This window comes from Taudactylus pleione, unplaced genomic scaffold, assembly GCF_031769625.1.
Source record: "Taudactylus pleione unplaced genomic scaffold, aTauple2 ptg000026l, whole genome shotgun sequence".
NCBI classification, from domain to species: domain Eukaryota; kingdom Metazoa; phylum Chordata; class Amphibia; order Anura; family Myobatrachidae; genus Taudactylus; species Taudactylus pleione.
In genome coordinates this window covers 41,966,543-41,988,530 of record NW_028284428.1, presented here as the reverse complement: position 1 = coordinate 41,988,530, position 21,988 = coordinate 41,966,543, and the positions used below count along the sequence as shown (strand labels likewise).

Here is a 21,988-nt window from a genome sequence, read left to right as displayed (position 1 = left end):
TTCCCAGTTTCATATTAACGAGGAAATAGTTGTTCCGGCCTTTAACTCACCGGGTCTTTCCGTGGGTGAGGCCTCTTTGGATGTTGTGCGGGCCTTAAGGACTTATGTTGACCGCACTTCTTCGTTTAGGAAGTCGGACGCTTTGTTTGTCCTCTTTGGCTTCCGTAAAAAGGGTTGGCCTGCTTCAAAGCAAACTTTGGCAGCCTGGATCCGTATGGCTATTTCTGAAGCTTATCTTCATGAAGGCCTACCGGTCCCTCCTTCTCTGAAGGCTCATTCCACTAGGTCTGTGGGTCCTTCGTGGGCAGCTCGACGTGGTGCCTCGGCAGTTCAGATCTGCAAGGCTGCTACGTGGTCTTCTGTCCATACCTTCGTGAGGTATTACAGGTTTGACACCTTCGCCTCTCAGGATGCTTCCTTCGGGCGGCGGATTCTCCTTTCTGCACAGGAGCGTCCCCACCCTTAAAGGATACTGCTTTGGGACATCCCCAAGGTATCCTGTGGATACCCTATGGACCCTGAAGTAGAAAATATGAGATATGGTAAGAACTTACCCTTGTTATCTCTATTTCTACGAAGTCCATAGGGTTCCACAGGACTCCCGCCCTGTCGCACCTGTGCTGCAGATGGGCTTTGCTCTGGTCACCGGTTTTCCGTCTCCCTCTGGTGAGAATGTGATTCTTGTATGTGTCCAGATCTTTGTTCTCTCTCTTCCTTCTCCTCCTCCGGCCTATGGCTTGGTAACTAACTGAGGTGCCTTGGCCCGGGGGCGGGGTATAGGAGGGGGACCTAGTGCATCCTGGGAGGCTGAAAGCTTAACTCTTTGGTGCCCTGCGACTGACGTCACACCTATACCCCAAGGTATCCTGTGGAACCCTATGGACTTCGTAGAAATAGAGATAACAAGGGTAAGTTCTTACCATATCTCATATTTTATATGCATATGTTGACACATCCTGCTCCAAAAGGTTTACATCCGGCTTAAGAAGTATGTGCACTTAAAAACATCTATAATATATTTAAAGTGTGGAAAAAATGCTGCAAAGTAAGATTGCTTTCAAAAATAGAAATGCTAATAACTTATTTTTATCATGTAACAAAATACAAAGTGAATGAACAGATGAGAAATCTAAATCAAATCAATATTTGGTGTAACCACCCTCTGCTTTCAAGACTGCATCAATTCTTGTAGGTACACTTGCACAAAGTCGGGGAATTTGTAGAATTATAATCAGGTGTATGATTAGCCAACCATACCATAACAGGTGATGATGATCATCATTTTCATATGTAGGTTTTAAGTCATTAACTGAAACAGACACAGCAGTGTAGGAGGCTTAATACTGGGTGAGGAACTGCCAAACTCTGCTACAAAGGTGAGGTTGTGAAAAACTTGTTTCATGTCACAGGTTGTACACCATGGCAAGACTAAGCACCGCAACAAGACACAAGGTAGATATACTGCATCAGCAAGGTCTCTCCCAGGCAAAGATTTCAAAGCAGACTGGGGTTTACTGTTTAAGCATTTTTGAAGAAGCACAAAGAAACTGGTAACGTTGAGGACCGTAGACATTGTGGTCGGCCAAGGAAACTTGTGCATCAGATGAAAGACACATCATGCTTACTACCCTTCTGTATCGGAAGATGTCCAGCAGTGCCATCAGCTCAGAACTGGCACAAACCAGTGGGACCCAGGTACATGCATCTATTGTTCGGAGAAGTGTGGCCAGAAGTGGTCTTTATGGCAGAATTGCAGCTAAAAAGACATACCTTCGACGTGGAAACAAGGCCAAGCAACTCAACTATGCACGAAAACATAGGAACTGGGGTGCAGAAAAATGGCAGCAGGTACTCTGGACTGATGAATCAAAATGTGAAATGTTTGGCTGTAACAGAAGGGAGTTTGTTCGCCGAACGGCTGGAGAGTGGTACAATAATGAGTATCTGCAGACAACAGTGAAGCATGGTGGAGGTTCCTTGCAAGTTTGGGGCTGCATTTCAGCAAATGGAGTTGGCAATTTGGTCTGGATTAATGGTGTCCTCAATGCTGAGAAATTAGGCAGGTACTTATCCATCATGCAATACCATCAGGGAGGCATCTGATTGGCTCCAAATTAATTCTGCAGCAGGACAGCGACCCCAAACATACAGCCAGTGTCATTAAGAACTATCCATAGAAATGTCAATCCTGCACCAGTATTATAATTATATGGTCCTATGCTCAAGTATTGCTTAATGCAGTGGTTCCCAAACTTTTTTGAATCACGGCGCCCTAGTGTATCAGCATTTTTTTTCACGGAACCCCTAAGTTTAAGTTTGTTATTGATAAATTCTGAAAAAAATGTAGTAAAATAGTAAAGTGAAGGAAATTGTGCTAAACAGTCATCCTTGGGTTCAGTTATGTGGTGGGTGACAGGTTTGCACTTCTGTTTATTCACATATTTACATTACATTGACCATAAATAATTTGATTTGGTGGTGGACCATCAACCTGAGGCACCCCTGCAAGTGTCCCAAGGCACCCCAGGGTGCCACGGCGCACAGTTTGGGAACCACTGGATTAATGTATAAATTGATGTTATTCCAACAGAATATAGTGAGGCTATTTCGAGGTGCTACCCATTACTAGAGACAATACTAATTAACATTTGAAGCAGAAAATTAAGTAGTTACCATGGTGCACTTGGACCAAATTCATTAATAAAAGTCAAACACTTTATTGGTATACATTAAAAATTATTAATGCCAATTATAATTATTATTAAAATGTGAAGTATAAAATAAAGAATTGTGAAAAAGAATGAAAATAAGTGTAATAAAATTTGTTCTACACAAACTATGGTCATTGTCTTTTATTTGTTCTTATAATTAATATGAGTTCTAATGGCATAATAGCCTGATTCTAATGATGTGCTTATTCACTGCCTTCAATTTACCAATTGTCAGTGTTACTTAACAGGTGATCTCAGTTTATACACATAAAGTCACTAGACGACCTGAAAACGACTGCATGATTATGACATTGTAATCGTGCAGTCGTTTGTCAGTCTGTGATGTGCCTACACTGAACGAGCAGTCATTTAGTGTAGGCACATCCATCATCTGCAAACATGCTGAACCTGACGTTATCATCAGATTTTCCAGCATGTTTGCACGATGATAGATGTCTAAACGACCAGCGGGTATGCACATCGCTGGTCGTTTAAGACATTTTTACAAAGGATTTGCAAGTGATTTGAAAATGATTTATTAACGATTGAGCTATAGCGTTACTGTTCAATCGCTCCGATATATAGTCTCAGTTGTTAGACACTTTTGTAGCAGAATATTAGATTGTAACAATTATCATAACACAATCTACTGGTCCAGGAGGGTGGAGTGGGATGTTGCCATAAAAGATTCATGTTTAGATAGTTTCAAAGTAAGAAAATGCTTAGTGGTACTATAACCCAGTCTCTTGCATATCCATTATATTCAATTATTTTATTTATAAAGCATTTATTTTCTTAAAGCAACCAATATTACTGTGTAAATGTTACATTAACTATTGTGTGATAATACTGTCTCCTATTTTTAGCTTAGTCTCCCTCGCTGTGTATATACTTCAGTTCCTGCTGTGATACAGCCGCATGTACAGACCTAACAGTGATTTTCCTCAAAAAGTAATACGGACTGATAACAGTCATTGTTAGATTAAATCAGTTTCAGATTGTCCAGACGGTACTGGATATTGCTATATATTTTACGAAGGCCACGTAAATCTTCTCCAAAGGTAAATATAGCGTCCATCCCGGCTGTTTGGGAGCCATACTGTGCCGTACTCATACTGCCGCACGAGTCCTCAGCCGCTTATATAATACAATATCATGTACCAGTGATTATTCTTAAAATATATTCATATGGCACTTTGGGCAGTTTGTGAGTAAGCAATGCAGTAACAAGTCACATATAATCCATACATTGAAACTAGGGGTGAGCGGGGTCGGATTTCTGAAATCCGAACCCCCCCGAGCCTCCCCGATCCGAGGCAGATCCGAGTCAGGTTCGACTTTTCCCGCCTGACTCTGATCTGAAATCGAGGCAAAACGTCATCATCCCGCCTTCCGAGTCTCGCGGGTTTTGGAACCTATATAAGGTACCCGCGTCTGCGCCATTTTCTCACTCGGCTGTGGACAGTGAAGAGGGAGGGTGGGAGTTAGGGCTGGCTGGGCTGTGTAGTGTAGTGTAGTGAAGAGTAGTGCTGTGCTGTGCTGCTGTTGTCCACTACTTCAAAGTCCATAGGGGCTGGCTGTGTTGTGCTGTGCTGCTGTTGTCCATACTAGCTGTGTCCACTCCTCCAAAGTCCATAGGGGCTGGCTGGACTGTGTTGTGCAGTCAGTTGTCCATAGGGGCTGTGTCCACTCCAAAGTCCTGTGCAGAGTCCCAGTCCTAAAGGGGTGCTGTAGTGTTGTCCATTTTTGTGTGTTTGTGAATTGTGTGCGCAGTAGCCGCACGTGCATCAACAAAGTAGTGCCAAGCGTGCGCCTGTGTCATAAGTAAAGGGCCGGCTGGCTTGACCGTTAAAGGGTGCTGTAACCCCCGAAGTACACTCCAAACCAAAAAAAATAATATTTTCTGTGTTTGTGACTTGTGTGCACTGTGGCTGCACGTGCATCAACAAAGGAGCAGCGCCAAGCGTGCGCCTGTGTCCCATAAGTAAAGAGCCGGCTGGCTCATTTCTTAAAGGGTGGTGTAACCCACAAAGTGCACTACTCTCCAGCAAAAAGAAAAAATTATTTTCTGTGTTTGTGTGCGCTTTAGCCGCACGTATATATCAATATAACATAAATGGAGGACCAAACTTTCTCCGATAAAAATAAAATAGGGAAAGATCAAGAACCACTTCCTCCTAGTGCTATTGCTGCTGCTGCTGGGAGTTGTTCATCATCCCAGAGAGGAAGTAGGAACATCACTACTTTTACTAAACAATTGACCCTCCAACAGTCCCTAGCGATGAGGATGAAGTACGACAGCAGTCATCCTGAAGCAAAACGTATAACTGAGGCCTTGACTGCTATGTTGGTGTTAGACGTGCGTCCGGTATCCGCCATTAGTGCAGTGGGATTTAGACAATTGATGGAGGTAGTGTGTCCCCGGTTCCAAATCCCGTCTAGATTCCACCTGCATCCTCAAAGCAGCAGCGACAAGCGTGCGTCTGTCTGTTAAAGGGTGGTGTAACTCTCAAAGTGCTCCAAAAAATAAAAAACTATTTTTTTAATGTGTTTGTGACTTGTGTGCGATGTAGCCGCGCTTGCATCCTCAAAGCAGCAGCGACAAGCGTGCGTCTGTCTGTTAAAGGGTGGTGTAACCCTCAAAGTGCGCTCCACAAACAATAAAAATATTCTTTTTTTTTTTTTCTGTCTTTGTGAATTGTGTGGGCTGTAGCCGCACTTGCATCCTCAAAGCAGCAGCGACAAGCGTGCGTCTGTCTGGTAAAGGATTACATCGGTGACAGCATCCAAGTAGGCATGTCAGACAGTCCGTACCTGTACTGGCAGGAAAAAGAAGCAATTTGGAGGTCCCTGTACAAACTGGCTCTATTTTACCTGAGTTGCCCCCCCTCCAGTGTGTACTCCGAAAGAGTGTTTAGTGCAGCCGGGAACCTTGTCAGCGAAAGGCGTAGGAGGTTGCTTCCACAAAATGTGGAGAAGATGATGTTCATAAAATGAATTATCAACTCTTCCAGGGAGACCAGCCTCCAGAACGTACAGAGGGACCTGTGGTTCCAGCGGGGACGAATTAATACTCTGTGAGGATGAGGATGTACACACTGAAGAGGGTGAGGAATCGGTGGATGAGGATGACATCTTGCCTCCGTAGAGCCAGTTTGTGCAGGGACAGATTAATTGCCAGCTTGTTTTGTGGGGGCCCAAACGAACCAATCATTTCAGCCACAGTTGTGTGGCAGACCCTGGTGCTGAAATGATTGGTTTGTTAAAGTGTGCATGTCCTGTTTATACAACATAAGGGTGGGTGGGAGGGCCCAAGGACAATTCCATCTTGCACCTCTTTTTTTTTCTTTGCATTATGTACAGTTTGGGGCCTAGTTTTTCAAACTGCCATCCTGTCTGCCACTGCAGTTTCACGCCTAGATGGGTCACGTGTTTGTGCCGCCCACTCGTGTCGCTTAGCATAGTCATCCAGCTACCTCGGTGCAACCTTTTGGACATAAAAACACTATTGTGAGGTGTGAGGTGTTCAGAATAGACTGGAAATGAGTGGAAATTAAGGTTATTGAGGTTAATAATAGCATAGGAGCAGAAAATCCTACAAATTCTGTGATTTTAGCTGTTTTTATGCTTTTTTTCAAAAAAATACAGATCCAAAACCCAGAACCCAAAACACGGAAGGGTGGTTTTGGCAAAACCAATCAAGATCCAAAACACGAAGAAAGATCCAGATCCAAAACCAAAACACAAAACACGAAAAGTGGCCGGTGCACACCCCTAATTGAAACACACACAAAGCGGCCATTGGAGAACTCCAAAGGCTAAGTATTGCAACCGTCCCGGCTGTTCTCTGGGAGCCGCACTGTGCTGTACTTTTTTTTTAATGCTGCTGCACTAATCCTCCATAGATGCATATATGATGCAATAATGTGTACCAGTATGAATACCTTTACAAAACCTTCTGGTGAAACGACCGTTGGCTCTTTAATGGCCGTTGTCAATGTTCTAATGTATAGATTATGATGTGACTTGTTACTGCACTGTTTATGCACAAACTGCCCAAAGTGCTGTATGAATATATTCTGAGTAAAAATACTGGTACACCCGCTGCTCCCTACAAAATGTTCACATTTCACATGTTGACATTCTGCAGATACCGAAATGTTTAAAGTCGATATTATGACTTTATCCCGCTTAATATGGGCTTATAAATAGTTTGCCAGACAAATTACCTCTGTCCACCTAAATCACAATTTCCTAAATGTCTAGAATATCTGTTAGCATTTATTAATTGTACTGTATGAAACTTGAATGCCGCAATATTCCCACCTGTCATTCAGTTATCTTGAGTACTGGCACCATTACTCTTGACATTGAGGTTGAGCTTTTCTGCTGCAGCCCTCTTGTATTCCGATGTTATCCAGCTACATGCTGCTCACCTTGTTCACAATGTCTGGTAGCGCCAAAACGTACATGCAAGAGCATTCGGCAAGCTTCCCACTTTCTCAAGGTGACCAGATCTCAGAGTCCATGTTTCAAATGGCAGCCATATAATGAATAAGTACTAATAAGTGCTATAAAGCTAAATTCAGTGTATGGTATGAATCGTAGCCTCACGGTACATGGGACACCTCAGGGTTTCAATGGAGCTCGAAGTACTTCATGTTTGCACCACAGCTACTAAGCAATTGGGGTCATCCATATAAAAGGAAAATAAGTGCTAATATACAAATAACATTTTACTTTCTGTATATTCTTCAAACCTTCTTTAATATGTCATTGATACCATATGCTCCAAACTTTCACTGCTGTTATAGCTGCTTTGGCACAAATCTTTCTTGCTTGAGCCACGTTATGTGATCATCATGCGGTTATGGGGTAGTGCAACAAATTGTAGAAAGTAAATATTTGCAATATATATACAGATTGCCTGTATTCAGTTGACATTGTGATAGATGTTGTATAGAAGAAGGAAGCACTAACTTTTTGTCGAAGAATCATATTGTTTTTGAAACTCGTGAATCAACAATTTTGTTAGAATGTTTTAGGAGGTGATGAATGTAATTTAAACAAAACCGAATATTCATTATTAAAGGTAGTTGATTTTGAAACAATTTGCTATAACAGTTTTCATTTTCAGTCTAATGACGTTAAATATCACTGTAACTTGAGCAGAAAGTATATAAATGAAGATATAGCTTGGTATCTGCAGTTTAATGTAGTACTGGTGAGTGCTTGTAATTTTGATCACAAACTGAAGTTAGGCATGCGAGAGAATCAGTATTTTGTACACTCAAGCATATTGGTCGCATTCCAGGAAACCTTTTCTGAATACAAATGTCAACCATTTTACTAGTTCTTTTCCCCCCCGAGTAGAAGAACTATATCTTTCTTTGTTGACAGGGGGCCAGTCAGGGATACAAGGTTTGTATCTTAAGAGTTACTCTCCCTTTAATTTTAAAGCAATTGTGTAGTCTGTTTAGTGTGAAATAGGCTCCTCAGTGTGGCGTTCACACTCATACTGGTGAGTGGCTCTCATTTATATATAGAATTGATCAGCTGGAGCACTCTGAGCAATGATATAGTCATTTAATATTTTATGTCATTAAGCTCTGAATCAGTTTCTTCTTTTAATTCATGAGCAATTGATTTATCATAAAATTGCTTACATATTTTTGGTGCAGTGTATGTGTGATACATTTACATGTAAGATTTAGATTTTTGCTTTCTTTTGTATTTTATTAATTGGGAAGAGTTACAATTTTAAGCAATTTGTGTAATTTTAGGTAAACTAAATTGTGATTTAACTATTTTGTCTTAACCGTTTGGTGAGTTAGGTTACTAAACATCCGAATATGATGTGTGATTAAAGGCAAATTACTTTATTTTGTCAATTGTATTCTGAAATCCATCATTGTTCTGTGATTGTTCTACTAGCTTAGGAGCTCATGCAGAATTGGATACAAATGCATTTTTCACACTTTCATCCCCTGCAAGATGTCTTTTGTACTGCTCTTGAGCATTAGAATGGAACATATCTGTCTGCATGCATACTAAGACAGATCTCCCCTTTAAGTCTCTCTGGGCCAGGTGAGGTAAGGCTGGGATGATGAAGTTGAGTACAGTAAGGGTGTGTTAATGCACATTATTCTTGATGTGGAAGTTGCACATTAACCTATTAGGCTTTTAAAAATTATAGCAAGGAAATACGCAATGCAGGCTTGCTCTGTCACAGTTCCAAACATCAGCATGGAACTAACAGAATGTCCCTTGTCATGTATGAAAGCATTTGTTGTCTTCAGGTGCTAAAGATGTCTCTCATGAAACTTCTCCTCCATAGGGTTTAGCTTTATATGTGGGGATTGGATACAGCCTTGCCTATAAGACAGACAGAGAGCACTTCCAGTTACCAGGGGAAGGGACAGAGCAAGAATACAGACATACAATACTTGATTATGCCAAGTTGGCCAATGCTGTGTGTGTTAGGCTGGGTACACACCTAAAGATTTTCTGTCCAACCATCCAACTAGTTGATTGGTTGAAATGAAAATCTGGTAAGGTATGAAAGCAAATGACAATCAGCAATTTGCTCCCAAACGCCGGAAATTGGACAAAAACTGTTTGTCAAATGTTTGATCTAAACAATTTGTTCAATCTTGTCTGACCGACCATTTTCATCTGTTTTCTGGCATTTAGGAGCAAATTGCTGATCATCATTTACTCCCATACGTTACCAGATTTTCATTCCAACCAATCAACTAGTTGGATGGTTGGACAGAAAATCTTTAGGTGTGTACCCAGCTTTACAGGAATCGGTATTATTTACCGCTGGACCCATGCCCGGCGGTTGGAATCCCAACAGCGGCATTCTGGCAGAGGAGGAAATCCCGATCGTCCTTAGCTAAGTATTGACTAACCTAATTCTACCCTCCCTTAGGGGTGCCTAACCCTAACCTCCCCCCCCCCCCTGTGCCTAACCCTAATCCCCCCTCTAAGTGCCTAAGCCCCCCTTCCCCGCCGCCTAACCCTTAGTCCCCTGGGGGGGGCCTAACCCTACCTTCCCCTAGCCTAAACCTAACCTCACGGGGGGTGCCTAACCCTAAGTTGCCCCCGGGAACCCTAACCCTTGACCCACCACCCCCCCAAGCGGCTATCTGCACCCGGCATCCCTCTGATTGGGATGCTGGGCGCCGGTCTCCCTGCGTCGGTAAAATGACAGGCATCTAGATTTAGACGCCTGTCATTTAAGCCTCGCCTGGATTAAGCAGTCGGGAAGCCTGCTGTCGGGATTAGGTCCGCCGGCTTCCCGACTGCATACCACTTTACAGGTAGGCAGTTGGGGTCGGTGGCAGGTTATTTTTCCAATTTGTTTGAAATAAAATTTCCACTGCATTTTATGCACTGTTATTTATTACAAATTTCTCTGAATATTTTCAGTTTTTAATAAGCTGCCTTTCTGTGTCACATTATTGTAAAATTATATAGACTATTGACTGTAATAAAATAATTACAGTAGTAGGGTACTTTACTTTTTCAAAAGATACCTTTTTAAGGGGCCTCTCTGAGTCACTGGAATACCCCAGTTCTATCCGGTAGCAATAGTAGAAATTTTTATACCTGCATGTATGGAGTTTCTCCTCTGAAAACACATTATTCAGGAAGTATAAACTATTGTTGCCTTTGGAAATTGTCACATTCAGATGACATGGATGATTCTGTATTGGGCGCAAAGCAAAATATGTAAGTAACTTTACATCTGAACAAACCATGTTCCAGTGCAAGGGTTGCAGATAAATGTTTTTTTTCAGCATTTAGCCTACAAATGATGGACCGCTTTATGTTTTACGTTGCAATTTAGTTTTGGGCTAGGACATGCCTCTCTCAAATATAAATCTCTGCACATTTTAAATCTGCCCCACCAGCAGTGCAACATGGCTTTGCCAAGGTGCAAAGTGATTTGCTTTCTTTTCTTCTTTTTTTTTTTTTTTTTTTTCCTTTGCTCTCAACTTAGAGTCCATTATTGCCAAGCACCTCTTCTACATTTCGTGGCAGGTGTAGAGGAAAAAACAGGTCATTTGAATTTTTTAATTTTTTATTTTTGATGTTCTGCTCCAAATTACAGGAAAAAGCTTGAAGGCCCCAACCTTTAGAGGTAATAGATTCCATTACTGTTAACCTGTCAGGATGCCGACCCCATAATGTAGTCATGGTCTGAGAGTTGACATTCAGAATATCTGCACTGACGTAACTTGAAATTAGGTCTAGGTTCAGGGCACAGTTAGGGTTAGGCTGCAAGTATTCACATAGGTACTGACTGCTTGCAGTTATATACCTGCGGCCATGATTTTTGGAATGAGATGTTAACAAGCACATAATCATGTATTGTTTGGGTGTACACCATATAAATTAGTCCGCGGTGCTGTAAATTACCTCGACTAATTGAATTCCCCCTATAACCTGCCCAGGTCCCCAAAATATCAAAATATAATTTTTTATACTTAATTTTACTTTCAAATTTAGAATGCCCCTTATTTTTACCACCAGCTTTGAAATTGAACAAAAAATGGGAATAAGCAGAGGGTGGCTTTTAAAACATATTACATTTAGGTAACAAAGAAAAGGTCCCATTTTGTAAAATTAGAAGAGCTAGATCTGAATAATCTTAATCTGATTCAGTTTATCCTTTCAAGGAGATTTGTTTGTATAGCATGTCCTTAGTGGTCTGTTAATATAGAAGTATTTTGCATGATGTTACTTTTTATGATTTCACTATAATTTAAGATAGAGTTGTATTGTTCCCTACAGTGCTGTTTCTACAAACATGCAAGCCACATCTAATTTGATATCCAGAAACAAAAGCATTTCTTCAGTAGTCCCTGACCACACATAAAAAATGTTTTTTTTTGTTCTGCATTTACACTAATGTGATCTAGAAAAAGGTACTAAGTGTGTATATGAGAACAGGCCATCACATGCAAATTTAAGTGGTCATTTTATTGAATATAGCTCTAACATAGTGCCACCATCTCAACTATGTTATGTGTATGTATGTGTGTGTGTGTATATATATATACACACACACACAGTACTGTGCAAAAGTTTTTGGCAGGTGTGGAAAAAACGCTGCAAAGTAAGAATGCTTTCAAAAATAGAAGTGTTAATAGTTTGCATTTTGTGAATTGATAAAAGTGAAGTGAACAGAAGAGAAATCTAAATCAAATCAATATTTGGCGTGACCACCCTTTGGGCCTGATTCAACAAGGAACACTGTTGATGATACGCACGTAATCGGCCGGTTACTGAGTACTGTGCATGCGTATGGATCGCAGTGCACGAGGCTACGCCGACCCATCGCAGAGTAACTGACTGGAAGTGCTGTTTGTGGGTGGGGGGGTCGGCGAAACGCAGGCTTGCCAGTGCATTAGAACGCCGTTACAGTGGCGTGCATAAATTATCCACTGTGATTCCCTACATAACCTGAGGCCTGATAGCATGTGATGAAGTTATCAATTTCTGAGTAAGGTCAGGGTTTGTGCATGTGTGTGTGTGAGGCTGCGATGGTACTCGATTTACCAATATTTTTGCAGTCTTCTTACGGATATGTGTAAGGTAAAGTGGGCGTCCTTATGTAGTGCTGCGGCGGCATTGTGATCGCAATTAATCTGCATACTATCGCAGTTGAACTGCGTGTGAAAGCACTATTGCATTCTCAGTTGTGATTATTATATCCCTGAAATAGTAGTCCTCTCCCTAACTCCCTGAGATTAGGGAGATTATCAATCTCTCTTGATTGCATATTAACGCCATCATGAAGCTGTTATACACTTGAAAGAAAAAATCGGAGCTATGTACAGTCAAATGGGATCATCAGAGCCATTTCCCTGCATTGGTTATAAGACGCAATGATCCATATGTCTGTATTTTCATATAAGGTTTCCAATTGCCACTTATATGGAACTACTTGTAAAACACAATAAATGAGCAAGCACTGAAAAGTATCAGTGTGTTTTCATCGACAATAGATCTTACTATCTGCTTTGGGGCACATTTACATTTGGATGTAAGTCAGTTTTATGAGACGCCTCCCAAATGTAGCAGTACACGTCCACTTTACCGCCGTGCTCATACTGTAGGTGTTGCATTCCCAATCTCCCTGAAAGGATCTCCTTGTCTGCCTTGGATCTTTACCAGAGCCAAAACCTCGATGTCCCGCTGTCTGATCTCGCAGTTTTGGCTTGGGCCCAATTTCAAAAGTCCCATTGAAATCAATTGGCTGACTGCTGATTGGCTGAGAGCCGTATGCACTTGCCCATAGGCTTCAATGGGGTAAACGGATGCAAGATTGTGGCCACCGCCGCCCCCCCCTGTATTGCCGGCACCCCCGCACTGCCGACACCGCTGGCACTTAGGCACTCAGAACACTGCCGGCACTTCTGCACTCCCACACTGAACTGCCGACCACCAGCAACCCCGCACAGAGAATAACACCGGCACCCCCGCACTGCCAACAAAGCAGGCACTTCCATACTCTGAACATTGCCGGCACTTCTGCACTGCTTACACTGCCAGCCAGCAAACCCGCACTGAGGACAACATCGTCACCCTCTGTCACAGTAAGTGCACCATTGATGTATCCACCCTGCACTGTAACCCGCTCTGTATCCGGCCCACACTCCATCCAGCCTACACTTTATCCAGCACTGTATGCGACCAGAACTGTATCCACACTGTAACCTGCACTGTATCCATCTGTTTTTTAGTTTAGCTAGCCAGCCTTTGGCTTATGTTGGTGAACAATGTTGTGAGCAGTGAGGTGGTCAAAATTTAGTGGAAATGGCTGGAAATTAATGTTGTTGAGGTTAATAAAACTCTAGGAACAAAAAAATGGCCAAATTATGTGAATTTAGTCTTTTTGGGGTTTTTTAGTGAATTTTTTAAAAAAATCCAAAGCTATTCACAGCATTTTGGCAAAACCAGACTATGAATTAGAACCATAACCAGCAAAAATGGCCCGGTGCACATCTCTTGCACGTGAGCAATTCTATCTTGCCACAGCCCCCTGCACCTCATAACAACCTATGCCATGTCACCACAGCCTCCTCCATCTCACAACAGCCTCCTGCTGCTTACTTTCTACCCTCTGCATCTCACAATAGCCTCCTGCTTCTCAGGTTTGATTTTTCTATTTTGTTTTGTTTTTTTTTTGTTAAAAGTCTGCAGTCTCTCTTTATGTTGTTTACATGTTTTTTTTCTCATTGGTTTTGTTAATGCTGCTCTGATTCATTTACTGAAGCAGAGCTATTCAGCTCCCTATATGTAATGATTCTTTTTGAAAGCACTATAGTACAGTCATACATTTAAAATGCAAAACATCTCTAAATAAAAACAAAACCAAAACACTGATAAAAATTCCTAAAATCGTTTATATATACGCTTTGCCTCCCGGTTCCAGTGAAAATTGTCCCTTTGTCTACTTCACAGGTTCTCAAACTCTGTCCTCAGGACCCCAAACAGTGCATGTTTTCCATTTCTCCACACTGAATCAAGTGAAATAATTAGCTCCACCTGTGGACCTTTTAAATGTGTCATTGAGTAATGATTACACCTGTGCACCTGCTGGGTGACCTGCAAAACATGAACTGTGGGGGTCCTGAGGACCGAGTTTGAGAACCACTGGTCTACTTCATTCTTTGTCATTGTGTACTAGTAGATGTGCAATTATTGTAGAATATGTTAAGGTGGCATGATATGGTTTGTAGAGATCAGCTCTCCTTCCAAAGTGGCAAACGGCAAATGATTGTCAATGTAACTGCAGAAAATTAACAGGATATTTGAAAGTGACTGGACTTTAATGAGAAGACCAGCTTTTAGCAAAACTTCAGTACATTGTCACACTTCAGTGTATTCCTCAAAGTGAGCACCTTACACACAAAGGCCTGGAATTGAATCTTCTTACCCACTAAACATGTTTTACGCTTCTTAATGTCTATTTTTGTGCAAATTGTCAATGTTTTCCAACTGCACATGCGTCTAAGTCACTAAAAAGTTGCACAGTGCATGTAGACCAAGTTGTGTATGCACAGTAGCGATTGAGATGCACTGTCACGGGAATGTATTGGAAGTTTATTGAGCGTTCCTAAGGTGGCTATGGGCGATTTATGGGAGTGTTACTGAAGTGGTTGTGAACTCGGACGCTTACAGTAGCATATAAAGACGCATCAAGCATCTGAAGATGCACAAGTGGGCAACCCAGTCCTGGCACATTCAGTTACGCTCTTGTTTACCAGGGGAAGAGTTGATACTAGCATTAGCATAAACTCACAGATGTGACTATGGTGATGCTAAAGCAGTCAAAGCACTGTGCGACTCAGAATTAGCCTCACAATATGTTTTTAGAACGGTATGATTGGAGTTCTTTGCATTGAACATGAAGAAAAAGTATCTCTGGGACATCTGTAAGGCACATGTGGTATTGTAGATTTACTCACCCTTTTATATAAGAAATAGAATGATGTAATAACCTCAGTTCTGTCCCCATAGTGCTGATGGTATTGCAGAGGCAGCTATATAATCATTGCTCAGACAGTGAGACATGGACTGTATTTAACCAGTAAATAAGATCATGGATGTATGTACTGTATTCTTTAGCATATGGTTGGCTTGGCAAGCAGCTGTGTAATGTACATATTGTAGTGATCTGTGGTGACACAGAAGGAGGCCTATACTTCTCTAAACACAGCCCGTGTCTTTTCCCATATGTTCTTATATTATAGTTGGAGTGTCATCCCTATTACGTATTGTAAATGCCATTCTAAGGACAATAGACCCTAATGTCCGGACAAAAGAAATGTTTCCTAGCTTATAGGAATTTGGTTAAGCGATAAACTTGTTGAAATGTGACCAATTTTTAGATGGTATCTCAAGCTTAGAATTCATGTATGTTGTACCTGTGTGTGAGTGCAGTATATCATTATGAAGACAATAAATCTTTCAAAAATAATGTGCAAAGTTCATTGGGGCTCATTCCCTATAATAAAGTGCACTTATTGGGTATTAATATACTCGGAACAACTGGGCAATTGATTTTTGTGTTTTTAATCAATGAATGGGTAAAATTAACTATGGGCAGAATCAACAAGAGTCTCATTTTTCTCCTTGATTCTTTCTCATGTGTGCCTGTTACTAATACGTTTATAAACCTTAAGACCTTTCTACTTTTGTTTATTTTGCTTTTCAACATTCTAAGTTCATTGGGCACTGTCTTTATTGCTATTGCCTCACGTTTATGTATACGATATAATATTCTTATTTACGTTAACCTCTGTCTATCTCTTTGCAGATGATTATGGCCCTTTATAAGTAGTGATAGGATATTGTAAGAAATTTAGTGGGCAATCCATGAGTCTTTTTGTAATGTTATTTAATTGGAAGATCAGAAATCTATACCATCACTTTTCTTATTAATTCTATTTACTTTTGTTTAAACTACACCTGCTTCCACAGCTAACAAGATCACATCTAAATGAGGGCTTTGTCACTTGGAAGCGAGGCATTTTACGGCTTCCCTTTTGTTCAAAAGGATGAACATAAATGGAAATGATTACAGCCAATTATACAGTGATAATACAGCTAGAATTGCTGCTTTGGCACTTACTATTACACGACTCATAAAATGCATTTAAATAAACTGCATTTATATTGTGTGTTCAGAGTTTCTAAAAATACCTGATCTAAAAGAATAGAGACTTTATTTCAGCTATATCCTGCTCTTAAATTATGTAAAATAGGTTTACAGATATCCAAGGGTGGAAACAGTACATCACAGGGTCCCTTATCCATGTATGGGTCTGGGCATAGCAATGCCTCTTTAGCCTCCTGAGTTCTCCTGCTGCGGTCAGCACCAGGTTATGCTCAGCAGAGGCCTCCGCTAAGCACTTTTGAAAGCATTGCCGGCCCTATACCTGCCATATCTTCTTCAGTTTGGCCACTGCAAATGATATTCATATTCCCAAAAATTTCCTGTAATACTTGACAGTTTATCTTTATCTGGTTCTTTTAATAGTAAAGTGCAGTAGTTAATGACAAATGTAGTAAGCCTTCTGTTCTCAAGATATATCTTTCAACAATGGCTACATTTTTGATGTATACTTATGCAAGGCATTCTGCTATCAGATAGCATTTCCTAGTATTGCTGCTTTTTTTTCTCAAATAGACTTCAATTAGTTTTTTCATTCATGCACCTGACTTTTTGCAGATTTCTGCTCACCACCTCAGGAAGCTGCGAGCAGAACTCATGCAGTTGCGCCCAATCTGCAAATAATTGACTAGCTGCTGTCGGGTTGCACGTGCCCTGTGACTCAGACACATGCGCAGACTAAAAACATTGGCTGCTTGCTTGTGCATCAGCACTGTCTATCTCTGAATCAGACTCTTAACCTCAAGTTGCTTTGCATTGCATTAACTCAGGCCTAAAAATAAATGTCCTGTGATGTGATAAATGATCTACTGGCTGCTTTATGAAGTGCTTTCCAGCCAAGTAATGAGGTAGCTGTAGAACTTAGTGTCTCAGCCATGAAGCTGTGCTGTAAGTGACAATCACATTTATGTTTTTACTTTAACTTACTGAGCAAATGTAATTTTAAATGTACTTACATTTCTGCATTTACATGAGAGGAATACTTGTGTGCCTTAACGGTTATTTCTCTTGTAAGCAGAGTTTTTATGATTCTCTTGTACAGTGTAAAATTATTGCTAGATAAGAAACTACATTAAATGTTATAATATGCCAGGTGTATCATGGTTTTGTTTGTTTAATTCCAGTTGAATGAAAAATGGGATATGCACTGATTATAAATTGAAGGTTGATTTAAAACAGTTGTCATGAGTTGTTATATATATATATATAACTGTGTCTAAATTCATAATTGTTTATATTACAAGACAGTGACAAAAACATTATGAATTTATTAAAGACCCATCTAGTGTGTGTGTGTATATATATATATATATATATATATATAATGTGTATATATATATATATATATATATATATATATATAAAAATTAGTTATTATGGTGAGTGCAGAGCCCCTGTGATCTCTATTTGAACAATGTGGTCACATACCATGTTGCACCCCAAAACTAGGAATGGTGAGTGCCGTGGATTAGTGCTTTTTGTGTGTGTGTGTGTGTGTGTGTGTGTGTGTGTGTATATGTGTGTATATATATAATATATATATATATATAGTAAATATAGAATGGCACTCACAGTACACACGTGTCAGCTTCTGCCGGTGCCCTCACATAAAGGTAGATACACAGCGGGGATAGTGCGGCACTCAAGGCATAAAAAAGAATTCCAAGTCCAGGCAAAGATGTGTCAACGTTTCAGTTTATAACAACTGTCATCAGCATATTGTGTTAATATGTCTAACTATGCTGCATTGTGTTTTATATTTTTATGATTGTTATTGTTACGTGTTTCTATGGTGATGGATATGACACGATCGCGCATACAGCGCGACAAAGTCATCATCAATGGCCGGCGGTCGGGTCAGCAGTCCCGCAGCTTTGGCTATAGTTATTCACATGTCTTTCTATAGTGATGAGCATGACGCGGTCACGCCTTTAGCGTGATGACGTCATCATCAATAGCCGGCGGCCGAGTGGGCAGGCCCGAGCTCCGGAGGTTTAGTCACTTATTAGGAGGTGTATATAAGGTATGTTCTTATTCATGTTATTTGTATCCTGATGACAGTTGTTATAAACTGAAACGTTGACACATCTTTGCCTGGAGTTGGAATTCTTTTTTATGCCTTGAGTGCCGCACTATCCCCGCTGTGTATGTGTGTATATATATATATATATATATATATATAGTATACAGCAGATAGATGAGGCGGCACTAGAGGACTTAATTCATTTTAATGGTAAATAGTAACTGGTTACTATTTACCATTAAAATGGATTAAGTCCTCTAATGCCGCCTCATCTATCTGCTATTCTTTTATACAGGTCATGGGTTTCCGAGATGATTTCCAATATCTATAGTAATGGAACGCTAATCCTTTATTACAATCAAGTTTTCTTAATGAAGTACCTCAAAACTCTTTGCTTTTACAAATATTCAGGATAGTTTATACAGATCATACGTGCCCACTCTCTCAGAATTTCCAGAGAATCGCTAATTTGAGGGAATGCTCATGGGAAAGCAGGCAAACCTCTCACACCAGTAAAGTAATGTGGTACATGTGGACGTGATTCATTATGAATTGTGTCAGTGACACTGCCCCCAGCAACATTATTCTGGGTATCGCAGAAAAGCACCAAGCCTATTTAGATCTTCTTGAGAGCAGACCGGGAAAGTATGGTATAGTCTAGTATGTCCTGTCTACCAGGGTCGACCTGGCCCACAGGGGTACAGGGGAAAAATTCTGGTGGGCCCCACTGCCTGAAGGCCCCACCACTTGCTCTAATGTCAGGTTCCAGACACTGCACTTGAATTATATATGGTTACTCTATTAGAGGGTTAGTTACATGCTTTCTAATGTCTCTGTGGGGACTGGCCTCATCTCCTGTAGTAACTGATCACACCCCAAAGCTTCGGCCCCTACCACTGCATTCCCAGGTGGGCCCTTCATGCTCCAGTCCAACACTGCTGTGTACTATATAGTATGCAGCACTTGCTTTATATGGACTATGAAATGCATTGATGGCAGTGCTCAATGTTCAATGTTTTAGTACTGATTCTAAGTGCAGTTTCTAGAATTAAACCATCCATATGAAAAATATATTCAGTAGTTTTAGTTCATAAATGGTAATAGTGAAAGCTGTTGAAGCTTAATCTTGCATATCCACATTCCTTTCCGGTTGCCAAAGCTTAATTAGGGATTTTCATCACTTCCACGAGACAGCTATTACAGCAGGAAACTTTCTCAAAGTCTTCTGCATTTGAAAACACTTATATTTTCCCTGGTCTTTTACTGCGCTAGTAACCAAATGGTAGCAAGTCCTAAATAATTTTACTTGAAAGGATTGAATCTTCTGAATTAATAAGATAAAAACTGGGGACACTCTGTTTAATCATGTTTAAACACTGCACAGGGCTTGATTGTAATATTTTTGTCATTTGATTTTAGCTTTATGACAAAATCAATACGAAGTCTTCGCCACAAATCAGGAATCCACCAAGTGATGCTGTACAGCGAGCCAAAGAGGTAATCCACTTTTTTCTTTTACTGTTCTGCTTTCATCCTCAAAGAATGATTGGTTCAGCTCTTGATTTATGTATATTGAGAATGTTGAGTAAATGCTGAGAACTTAGTAGATGCTGGAAAATCGATTTATTCAAAAGAGAAACGCTCTCCTTGACAATTAGTCACCCCGTCAAAGTGTTTCTTATAGCACAAATCATCCATAATGAGAGCTCTATTATTTATCTGGAATTTGACTTCGATTTGGTTGGATGCAAATATATAGACATGTATTGTTCCTGATAAGGTGCTTAATATATTACAATTTACTGCGATACCTTCACAAGTGACATTTACTTATTCTGTCTCTCCTTAACTAAATCAGTCTAACAAACAAAATTAGTGATTAAGAAAAGCAGGAGTTTTCTGAAGTCAATCTAATTATCATTAACTGTGTAACTAAATAATGCCTGAGGCATTATAACTGCAAATTAATTAAAAAGGTACAATGTATATTAATGTAATAATAATGTTGATTTAAAATATTTAATTAGACATAAAAGTAAAGAGACGTAGTTACCATCTCGGCTGTTGGGGTGCCAGTGCACACAAGATCGGTGCTGGAATCCCCACAGCAGAATAAAGACGTCCGATGCTAGTTTAGTTACACGGCGACCTGGCGGCTCACGCCAGACATATCGCGCTAAGTGGCATATTGAGGCTGGATGAGCAAGAACACATCTGTAACTAACTTTATGCATTTAGGTTTTTCTAATATCACAGAAACATAAGCAAGCAATACACCAGGGCCAAAAAATGAGAGAACACCAAATGCGTCCAATTTATTGAAGCTAAAAAACATTAAAGTATAGGCAGTTTCACACAATAATAAGTAATAGATTGTAGACTGTGTTATAGGTTGCTAATTGCTGGCACTAACTAGGAAGTTCCAAGAAGATTTTTCCTCCATATAATGTAAGGACAATTATATTCAAGAAATATTGCATTCATGATGTAGATTCATTGAAAGTGTTTATTCTTTTAACAATAAATATTCAATAATGTTCACATATAATAGAAAACATGGTATTAGCACATTAAATATTATAATTCTATATGTTAAGGGGGGCATCCACTACACGATTTTAGCAGGCGATTGAACGATAACGACGTCGTCATCGTTTAAAAATCGTTTATAAATCGTGCAGTGTTTGGTCGTTAACGATCAACTATGCTCGCTCCCGCTGGTCGTTTGATCGTCTCGTCAGTCGACTGAACATGCAGATCAATTTCACTTGCTCTATTAAAGATTGTTTGCAAATCGTTCAGACTGAAAGATAAAATTTCAAGGGAAAATCGTTTAGAGATTGGATAGGGAGTAGATCGTCTAGTGGATGTGCCCCTTTATATGCGTGTATATGTGTTGAGAAATATAGAAAGATAAACACATTTTGGTGAGAGTTTAGTTTTTGCAAGGGGGTGTGCGGGTGCATTTGGCTATACGGATCTGCATACCATGCTGTTTCTTCTGTATTAATCAATAGCTACCTTATCATAAATATAACACCAAAAAGTTTGTCACATCTATACTACTATCATGCTATGTATTACTCATACTTGCCTACCCTCCCGATTTGGTCGGGAGCCTCACGAAAATCGGGTGCCGCTCCCGACCTCCCGGGAAGGCATGCAGTTCTCCTGGCTGCCGCCCACCCCTCCTATCCCCCCTGCAATGGCCCCTTCAACCCCAGCAGCGGGGGGGGGCGGTGACACGATTCACGTCATTTTGGCCCCGCCCCTGCTACACAATGCCTATTTTATCGGCATTGCATAGCGGGGGCGGGGCCAAACTGACGCGATCGCGTGACCCCACCCCCACCACGCCTTCAAGTTATGTCACCCGCCCGGCAACTCCCCCTTGTACCGGCCACGCCCCCCCGTGCTGCCGGTCTGGCTGCTCCCTCCCGGAAGGAGCAGCCAGAAAGTCGGCAGGTATGATATTACTACAGTCTCAATGGAAATTAATATTTTCTTATCACAAATGTTATACTACCCACAGCATTACTGCTTTTATATCTGTATTCTGAA

At 40.7% G+C, this 21,988-nt stretch overlaps 1 protein-coding gene across 8 annotated transcripts in view; it reads left to right on the top strand.

Moving 5' to 3' along the window:
- Positions 1-21,988, top strand: part of CASK (calcium/calmodulin dependent serine protein kinase) — a 450,595-nt gene that overhangs the window by 285,044 nt on the left and 143,563 nt on the right. For all 8 annotated transcript variants that reach the window (XM_088451724.1, XM_088451721.1, XM_088451720.1 and 5 more), the window contains one exon: positions 19,847-19,924. In XM_088451724.1, the coding sequence (XP_088307850.1) occupies positions 19,847-19,924 (78 nt within the window). The remainder of the gene's footprint in view (positions 1-19,846; positions 19,925-21,988) is intronic.